The sequence below is a fragment of the Gastrolobium bilobum genome, unplaced genomic scaffold (assembly GCF_033153095.1).
Source record: "Gastrolobium bilobum isolate Gb01-03AN ecotype WA unplaced genomic scaffold, APGP_CSIRO_Gbil_v1 utg24763, whole genome shotgun sequence".
Taxonomy (NCBI): Eukaryota; Viridiplantae; Streptophyta; class Magnoliopsida; order Fabales; family Fabaceae; genus Gastrolobium; species Gastrolobium bilobum.
In genome coordinates, this window is record NW_026898295.1 from 492,083 (window position 1) to 502,670 (window position 10,588).

General features: G+C 34.0%; 1 protein-coding gene and 1 pseudogene across 1 annotated transcript; both read right to left on the reverse strand.

The window, feature by feature from the left end:
• Window positions 1–1,375: 1,375 nt before the first annotated feature.
• LOC133314601 (argininosuccinate lyase, chloroplastic-like) lies at window positions 1,376–4,760 on the reverse strand (annotated as a pseudogene).
• Window positions 4,761–9,079: 4,319 nt separating this feature from the next.
• On the reverse strand, window positions 9,080–9,646 carry LOC133314602 (uncharacterized). The gene has a single exon (XM_061516098.1). It carries the CDS (start codon window positions 9,644–9,646, stop codon window positions 9,080–9,082), a length of 567 nt encoding a protein of 188 aa, XP_061372082.1.
• Window positions 9,647–10,588: the final 942 nt, after the last annotated feature.

Here is a 10,588-nt window from a genome sequence, read left to right on the forward strand (position 1 = left end):
GTTTTTTATTTTACTAAATTGTGATCTAGCTTGTATTATTTTTTATGAACAATTCAATTTAAATCCAATATCATACCCTACTTGTAATTTAAAATTTTATTAACAGTTTGTATAAGTAAAGTTAATGTCACATGTCACTCATTTATTAGTTTTTCCCTTCAGATTTTTGCTCTTTTGAAGTAACCTCATCAATAATTAAATACTCTTAGATTTTAAACTTACGATTAAATGATATTTGAACGTATAATAGGTTTTTCTATTTCATAAAATTTCTTATGTTGATTAGTGCAGTTATTTTTCATAGTTTTCTTATGTAAATTATGGGAATGATCTGTTTACAAATTTTTTATTTTATAAATTACACTAAGTCTGATCGGTTATACACTCTTAATTGAAGTATGACCGGTCAAACATAATATAGTTTGTAAGAATTTGTAAATAAAAAGTTTGAAGGAAATTATAATGCTCAAGATTTTTAAACCATTTTAATTCCAATACTGTTCTTATTGTAATTATCTTCATATTAAGCCTACTAGTATACATTTTGTCAATTTATAAGTATTCATATTTAACTGAATCCAATTGGAATTGCTAAAAAATTGATTTTAAAGTTGAATCTTCACGGATTAATTCAAGGATATAATTTATTTTTTTTGTTAACTTTTATCATGGAAATTCGAACTAATTAGTTTGCTAATCACAATATATTAAGATTTTAAAGAATTTAAGTACACACCGACACACACACACACACACACTAACAATCTTATTATAATTAATAATAACTTAACAAATATGCATGTGTCTTATTTCAAAAGCAAAGTACGGGATATAAAACTAGTTTTTATTAAACGTTGGCATTCAAGATTGCTTAAACAGAAGCAAACTTCACCTTACATTGTCAATTTTCCATTTTAATATTAAACTGCAACAAAGACCAAGCTTTGTCCCATTTCAAATTTAGACATAAACTTACGCTTTTTGTTTATCCTGTAATTTCATGTTTTTATTTATAGCTTATAGAATATAATTAATGAATATAATCTAAACACAGCTCTAATTTAAAATATATTTGGGGGTACATACATATTGAGCGTATATTAACAAAAATATGCTGATTAGAATAACAATTAATGCTGATCATATCATAAATAATTTAACTGTTTTTTCTCAAGCAACACATCTCAACTCTACCCGTCTGGCGGCCAAAGAAATTCATACTGCATGTTGAAATTTTTACTACCAAGTCATGGGCCAAAAATCAACGCATGCCATCAAACATAAAAAAGAAGAAGAGAAAAACCAACTACTAAAAAACACTGGAAACAACTTTGAAATATTAAAGCAGTACTAAATACATGTTCTAATAGCACTCTTCACTTCATTTCAAGTTTTTTAATCCAATAATCAAGTTGGCTGGCAACGCATGCCGACCCAGTGGAACCATAAGAGCTGAATTTCAGGATCGCATTTTCTGCTCCGAGATATTCATACACATCCTCCTCAAAGACTGGATTTATACTTCTCAGCTCATCAAGACTCGGGTCCAGCAGTTGGCAGCATGTAGTTAAAATTAGAATTTTACTTAAAATCGGAAGAAAGAAAAAAAATCATAAAACGTAAAATTTTAACGTATACAAATCGTAAAAACATAAAAGCGTTTGAAATTTTGATAAAATCGTTTTGATTAAAAAAAATCGTAAAAGCGTAGATTTAAATCAAGATTTTAACTACCATGATTCACATTCCTTCAATATACATAAAGCAACAGATTTTCCAGCGATAACATGAGACGTCCTAAAGGGCACTCCCTGAAATGTGAAAGAAAAAGGATAAGAATCTGTGGTAAATTTGCAGATCTACGTACGAAAGGAGAAAAGGGTAATGAGTCCAGAAATTAATATTATGATATACAAGGCTTTTATGTCTGTTCACTCGCTTCAAATATTAAATAATTAAAATTTTAATTAATGTATTATTGATAATATTAATTACTATAATAATTATTCTCAAATTAAAATTAATTATATATGATTTTTACTAATTTTCATATCCTTTATGTAACGTGTAAATCCATTAGTTGATTATAATTGATGAAACACTATTGAAAACTTTAAAGGAAATTTTGTCGATTAATTGATAAATTCATATAATGTTCAAATACATATAAAATCAATATTGATCGATTATATTTAATACTTGAAGTGAGTGAGTATAGAAAAATAAATATTTCACAGTAAAGAGAAAAAATATTTTATTGATTGGTTACTTTTAAAAGGTTATGGACAAAGCAATTACGCCACATGGTGCAATGTGGTGCCATGTGATATAATTTGATTGGTCTATAGGAACAATGACCAAAACGTCATTGTTTACCAATTTTTTTACCTAAATGCCACGCGAACAGTGTTATTTCTCAATATGCCGCGGGGCAAGTTCGCTACCCTGTAGCGAACTCGGTTTGCTGACGTGTCACATTTTTAATGGATAACAAGTATCAAATTTAAAAAAATAATAATAATAAAAAAAAAATGAAGGTCGCCTGCCATGTAGGCGAACTTGGTTAAAATCAAGTTGGTGTCTACTAGAAACGTGACACGTCAGCAAACCGAGTTCGCTACACCGGGTAGCGAACGTGCCCCCGTGGCAGATTGGGAAATAACACTATTTGCGTGATATTTAGGTAAAAAAGTTGGTGAACAGTAGCATTTTGGTCACTGTTCCTGGTCTATACCCTTATCAGTTTAAATTAAACAAAAAAATAAAAATGAGTGTTGCGACACTGACCACCCCATTAAAAAAAATGTGTATTGTTATCAAAAAAAAAAAAAAAATGTGTATTGACTTTAAAGAATAAATTCAATCCAAAAGTTTAAACAATTGGACGAAATATTTTTTAATGGTTTATATAAGACATGTGAATATTGCACATGTCTAATTTTGGTTTACCTTTTGTTTATTTAATTTCATATAAAAGTGAGGGGTAATAAGGATCAAACTCACTTGTGACCTCATGGTCACTAAAACTCTGATACCATATAAATAATCAATTTAATCCAAAAATTTAAATTGTTAAATAAGAATCTTTTTAATAATTTATATTATTCTCTAACATTGTAGATGGGTCAATAAGACAGAAGGTGTTTGAATGATGCAAGTTACACTTGATTGAATGAGGATAACTATTACTAGGTGGCAAAGTGGATCGACCCATAAAAAATGGGTTGAAAATATTAACTCGCCCTGTTTAATGGAAGATTGGTGGGTCAACCCATTTAAAAAATAAAAGCTTCGAAATAAATCTTATTTAATGAGTTTTATAATGTAATTTGATTCCATTTCATACTCTCATCTATTTTTTTCAATCTTAAATGTAAATATATGTTAATATGCAATTTTATAGTTTCTATGAACTCATTTTAGCTTCCATATATAAATAATCTTTGTCATAAAACAAGTGTTTTCTTCTTTATTTTTTATAGACAAGTGCTGAAATAAAAATTTTAATATCACAAAAGTTTGACATGACATATAAAATAGTTTTTGATATCTAAAAAAATGACCTATAAGTTAACCCTTCCCTTCCCAACCTGTGGGTTGATTTACTTTAACCCGCCTTAATATGGTGGTGGTTGACAGGCGGACTGATTCCAAACCCGCCAAAGTAAATAACTTTTCTAGCCCTGATCGGACTGATTAGGCCCATTTTGTCAGGCGGGTGGCATGTAGCTTTTAAGTTATTTTTTCCCTGCTGGGCTGTCATGTTTTCGATGTCATAATTTTTATTACAAACAGAATAATTATTGAGAGATGGCTAATCAATACATGTGACTTACCTTCTTAATAAGATAATCAACAAGCGTGGTTGCATTAAGATGACCAGCAGATAAAGCCTTTTGCGTTCTTTCCTTATTGAAAGTAATGTTCCGCGCGAATTCAGCTGTTACCTCAAGCATCCCCAAAATACTTTTGAGGCTGTCAAATACTGGTTCTTTGTCTTCCTAATTCCAGAAAGAAAACAAATTAATGCAAAAACTATACACAAGCAAAGAAAACATGCAAAGCAAGAAAAGCAACATGAGGAAGTCCTCTGCACAACGTGAGAAGAATAACCATATCTCCAATGACTCTGGCGCACTTCCCACGAACAAGTTCCATTGGATCCGGATTCTTTTTCTGAGGCATCATACTACTTCCAGTTGAAACAGAATCGCCTGGTGTGATAAATCCAAATTCCTCTGTAGCCCACAATACCCATTCTTCACCAAGCCGAGAAAGAAGCACTGCCACGGAGGCATTAGCGAAAAGAAACTCCAATGCAAAACCTCGGTCAGTAACTGTAGCTATACTATTTAAGATAACACATAACTAGTTAGCAACGAAAAAGAAAGAGATGCATATGAATATTTAATGTCAATCACATGCCTGTCATAATTACATAGACTTACTTCACACATACAAAATTAATACTTGTTCCTCATGGGAGCTGTAAATCCTAAGGTATTTGAAGTCATGAATCGATCAATGGGTAGCCCTGTATCGGCTAATGCACACGCCCCTAAGGGGCAGAAATTCATCCTACCTCTACAGTCTACCAATCGACCAGCCTCGCACTCAATCTGCAAGAAGGTTTGATGTTAATTTACTGTCAATAAAACTGATGAGTTTAAAACCTATCATAGAAAAAAAGACTGATTATTCATAAATAATGAAAGGAAAATTTTCTCTTTTTTGACAACAATGATAATAGTATTGAGTTTTCAAGCTGTTCATAGATGAACGAAGAATATGCGGCTAAAAACCTAGTGGATTACTTATACGGGGCAGGTAAAGACAACTGACAATGGGTGGGATTAGACCAGATATCTGCTATGCAGTGGGAGTAGTAAGCTTGTACAAATCTAATCCTGGAGAGGAACATTGGATAGCGGTTAAACATATACTCAAGTACCTACGAAGAACGAGAGATTATATGTTGGTCTATTCTAGTGGGAGTCTTGAAATCATTGGTTACACAGACTCAGATTTCCAAGGAGATATTGACTCAAGAAAGTCAACATCGGGATATGTGTTTACACCATGTTTGTTTATCTTTGCAGATGTTTAGAATTGATCGAACCTCACCTGTTGGTAAATCAAAGAATGAAGACTATTTAATTACCTATTTAAAATAAACTCAGGATTTAGAGCAATTACATAACTACAGTTAACTGGAGACTTGATTCGTTATGATAGAAAAACAACTTTAATCAAATCTAGGAGACCTGAAGGGTAGAATTCACCTTTTGGAATTCTCCATGCTGAACCTGGCAAGTATTTTGTCAATGTAGTTAGACTGGGATAATGCCAATACCCTATTCTTACAGTCTCGCAAGAGTTTAATACCAATAATTGGGATCCAAAGTAACGCAATATCTTTTCTAGTGCTTTATGTGGATGATATTCTCCTCATCGGAAATGATGCAGAGCTATTGTCAGGCATAAAGACCTGGCTGAGCAAGCATTTTGATATGAAGGACTTGGGAGAGGCCAATTATATTCTTGGTATTAAACTCTTGCGAGACCGTAAGAATAAGGTATTGGCATTATCCCAGGCTAAACTACATTGACAAAATACTTGCCAGGTTCAAGATGGAGAATTCCAAGAGGGGAATTCTACTCTTTGGTGTGTTTCTGATGTCTGTAACACTTGGAGGCACTAGAGAGAAAAGAGAGTTTATATACCTTGCCCAATCCAAAACTAACCTTAAACTTCATGGGTTAAAATTAGACTTTGGGCTCACTCTCACTAAAACTATTGGGCTTCAGTGAAAAGAGCATACTAAATCCAACAATCTCCCACTTGCTCTTTTAGACACAAACTTATAAACCCAAGACTATGTAGCCCATAATCCATCATCATATGATTATACAACCCACCCCTTGTCTCAAGCTAGCCTGGGAATCTACCATTTGTCACTCATCAAGGCTCTGATAATCTTTGAAAGATTATCTAATTCGGCGCTACTCCACTATAAGCCCGAATGTGAATATGCATTGCCCCTTTACAGAATGTCTATAATTGATTGATTAATTTTCTGTAATCCAATCAATTATTTATTCATTTGACTATCATAGTTTCTCTAATGGATTAATTGTGTCTTTAATATCCAAGTACTGAAACATATCAAGAAGACATTTCCTATAAACTCCTTGTTGTTTATCTCATAAATACCGGTAACCATATAATCTCAATCCCAATATACCGAGTTATTGGCCGTCAATTGATCGAACCTCACCCGTTGGTAAATCAAAGAATGAAGACTATTTAATTACCTATTTAAAATAAACTCAGGATTTAGAGCAATTACATAACTACAGTTAACTGGAAACTTGATTCCTTATGACAGAAAAACAACTTTAATCAAATCTCTCCTTGATCCTTTCAATGTTAGTATTAATTCACATCAATATTTTACAATAATTTGGACAAAACCATTTCATAAAATATTGCAGCCTAAATAAAGTGCCTAACTTTATCAACGACTGTGAATTTATTCATCAATTGTGAGAACCAATGACCATGTCCTCCATGAACGTATTCATATGGTCATATACTCCACAATTGATCCGGACCTTAGTGTTTGTAAATAGTGTGCGAAATAAATGAAAAATACCTCATTTATAACATCCAGAAAAATAACAATGCCATAATGTCTTGCTCAAAAAACACAAAATAGCAAAGTGAAAAATTAACTCCACAAATAACAATACCTCTGCATCATTTTCGATTAGGAGAATATCATCAACATAAAGCACTAGAAAAGATACTGCGTTACCTTGGATCCTTTTATACACACGCGGCTCATCAGGACTTGTCAAAAAACCATAAGACTTAATAGCTTGATCAAATCTGATGTTCCATGCTCCGGATGCTTGCTTAAGTCCAAAGATGGACCTTTGCAACTTGTATACCATATTTTCTTGCCCTTTGGCTATGAACCCTTTTGGCTGCTCCATATAGATATCCTCTTCCAAATTTCCATTTAGAAAAGCGGTTTTGACATCCATTTGCCAAATCTCATAATCAAGATTTGCTGCAAGAGCTAAGAGAATCCGGATGGACTTGAGCATGGCAACCGACGAAAAGGTTTCTTCATAATCCACACCTTCTATTTGGGTGTACCATTTCGCCACCAATCTAGCTTTGAAGGTTTGAACCTTTTCGTCCGATCCTCTCTTTATCTTGTAGATCCACTTGCATCCAATGGGTCTTGCCCCTTTAGGTGCTTCTACAAGAGTCCAAATTGAGTTAGAATACATAAATCTCCTACTACGACTGTGCTGCACTTGTTGCTGAGCATCATGCTGAATTTTTGGTTCTGTTTCTGGTTCCTGTGTATGTTCAACTTCAGGCATATCTTCCCCTCTTTGAACAAATAGGGAATAAAAGCTGGAACCCTTGAGGTTGAGGCGAAACTTGATCCGAGTCTAGCTCATCAAGTATAACCGTACTACTCGGCTTGTGATTTGCCATATAGTCATCCTCTAAGAAAGTCGCATGTGTACTCACTAAGACCTTCTTTTCTTTCATACTATAAAATAACCAGCCTCTAGTTCCTTTAGGATAGCCTATAAACATGCACACTTCTGTACGAGAGTCCATCTTATTTGGCTTCTGTTGTAAGACATATGCCGAAGCACCCCAAATCCGAATATTGTTCAAGCTGAGCTTACACCATTTCCATAATTCCATTGGTGTCTTTAAAACAGATTTTGATGGAGCCAAGTTCAAAAGGTACATAGCAGTTTCTAAGGCATATCCCCAGAATGAATCAGGCAAAGGGGAATAACTGAGCATCGATCTTGCCATCTCTAAAAGGGTTCTATTTCTCCTTTCAACGACTCCATTCTACTGGGGTTTCCCAGGAGAAGATAATTGTGAAATTATCCCCTCTTTGGTCAAGTAAGACCTGAACTCGCCAGATAGGTATTCACCCCCTCGGTCAGACCGAAGAGTTTTAATTTGAACACCAAGATGCTTTTCTGCCTCAGCCTGGAACTCTTGGAATTTACCAAAAGCCTCAGACTTATGACGCATCAGGTACACATGTCCAAATCTAGAGTAATCATCAATAAATGTGATGAAGTACTGATACCTGCCTCTGGCCTTGACATTCATTGGTCCACATACATCAATATGTACCAATTCCAGCTGAAGTGTGGCACGATTCCCTTTGGTTTTGAAGGATCGCTTAGTCATTTTTCCCGCTAAATGAGATTCACATACTGGCATTGGTTCAAAGTCCAGGGAATTTAAAATCCCACTTTTCACCAAACCTTGTATCCTGTTAGAATTAATATGACCCAATCTCAAATGCCAATGGTAAGTTTCATTGGAAACTTTTTTTTTCTTTGAAGAAAGAGTATGCTCATCATCCTCTAATTGAACATGATTAATTTCACAGGGTGCAGGACTAAGGAAATAGAGACCATTAAACAATTCACTGGAACAGATAAAAGAAGATGAACTTCTAATAATAGCTGAGGAATTAAATTAAACTGTCAAACCATGTTTAAACAAACAACTAACAGAAATCAAATTCCTCTTAAAATTCGGAATAAACAAACAGTCTTCCAAAACCAAAGTTCTGCAATTATTAAAAGATAAAATAACTTGTCCTACTGCTAGTGCAGACACAAGTTCCACATTGCCAAGCTTCAACACTCTTTGTTCTTCACTGATCGACAAACTATGTTTGAACCATTGCAAAAAGCAACAAACATGGTTAGTGTCTCCTGAATCAATGATCCATATATCATTGTAATTCTCCACTAAACAGGCCTCAATCACAAAAAAATTACCCATACCTTGCTGATTCACACGGGGGCAATTTTTCTTCCAATGCCCTTTTTGTCCGCATTTGAAGCACTTGCCTTTCGGCTGCCTCACTGCAACAGGCTTGGCTATTGGAATCCCTAATTTCTTCTTTTTCTTACCCTTGGGTTTCCCCTTAGGTTTACCAGAACCCTCACCATAAAAAAATGCACTGCCCTGCTTGACCAGAGACTGTTCAGCACTCTCAAGCTCGTGCATCAGCTAAGTGAGATCAAGATTCAACTTGTTCATATTATAGTTCATCTTGAACTGATTGAAGTAATCAGGGAGTGATTGTAAGAGAAGGTCAACTTTCACTTCTTGTTCAAACCTAACCTCATGATCCTCAGCCTTCTTGAAGTTTGCAATCATTGACAAACAACGATCTTGCACACTTCCTCCAGACATTACTGTCTTAGTGACAGAATACAGCGCAATCTGCCTAGCATAGCTGCTAGACGTAGCAAACATGCCATCAAGAGTATGAAGCATAGCTGCTCCACTCTCAACCATGCTTACCTGCTCCTGAAGGTGATTGGTAAGACTGGCTAAAATGTAACAGCGAACTGCCACATTTGCCTTCTCCAATTTCTCCTTCTCCTGCTGAAATTGGGCTTTTGTTGCCTCAGGCGCATCTTCAGCAGGCTGCGCTGGGATAGGGGTGGTCAATACAAAGTTGAGCTTTTCGTATTGTAGAACAATATTAAGTTTAGTTTTCCATTGTTTGTAATTGGTACCATCCTTAGGTTTTTGGCTCAAAATAGTTGCTAAAGGATTGAATGAAGACATTTTTCTGGAAAAACAATCAAAGCACACTAATTACAAACTAGTATTAACAACAAACAAAAAGATCGCTAGTAGATTCTAATAACTACTAATCGTTTATTGTTTACAATCCATTAGTTATCTTTACAAGGCTTACGATGAGAAAGGTACATGTAAAACTAACATTGTTATTTTGGGCCTTTAGTTCCATTGCCAGAGCCTCGATGAGAGGGTTAACAACTTTACCTAAGTTGAATGTATTTAACCATTGTTTACTTTCAAAATTCTCTTTAGTGTCTAAGTGTTGTCGACGATAGGCCGTACAAAACTTTACTAAAATTCTGAAAATATTAAGGTTTAATCTAGTGAAATCCGATTATCCTTATCCGATGGGGCTTCAGCGATATCCATTCACTAATAAACTCACAATTGGAGCCCTTAGGTTTTTGAAACTTAATTTAAAAAAAAAAACCTTCACCCATTCAATATTTTAAAATTTTAGAATTTTCCAATATCCAAGAAATGTTTCATTCGAAAATAATCTTTTTTGAATTCAAAAACTATGTAAGTAAGTGCGCCGGTAAATGGGCACTTAGCTTAACATAATTTTGAAAGCATTAAATTCCTGAAATTCGGTCACTTTACGTTAGTGTGTGCTCCACACAATCATGATACATGAATGTTGTATGCAGCGTGTGTTATTCCATGACCATTTCAGAAAACCCAAAAAATTTATTTTCTTCAAACAATTTTCTCTTAGGAAATTATCTTGCTAATTTGTCTTGATTTTAAACTCCAAAAATAATCAATTTGATTATTCTATATTTTACCAAAATCATAATAATTAATTAATTTTCAAAATTAATATAACCATTAATCTAGATTTTGTTTCTAAAATCATAATAATCATAATTTTATTTTACCTAGATATTTAAAATCTAAAACTACGCGCATAAACTATCATAC

Excerpts from the sequence above, each read along its gene's own strand:
- LOC133314602 (XM_061516098.1), bottom strand. The coding sequence starts at position 9,646 with ATGTCTTCATTCAATCCTTTAGCAACTATTTTGAGCCAAAAACCTAAG.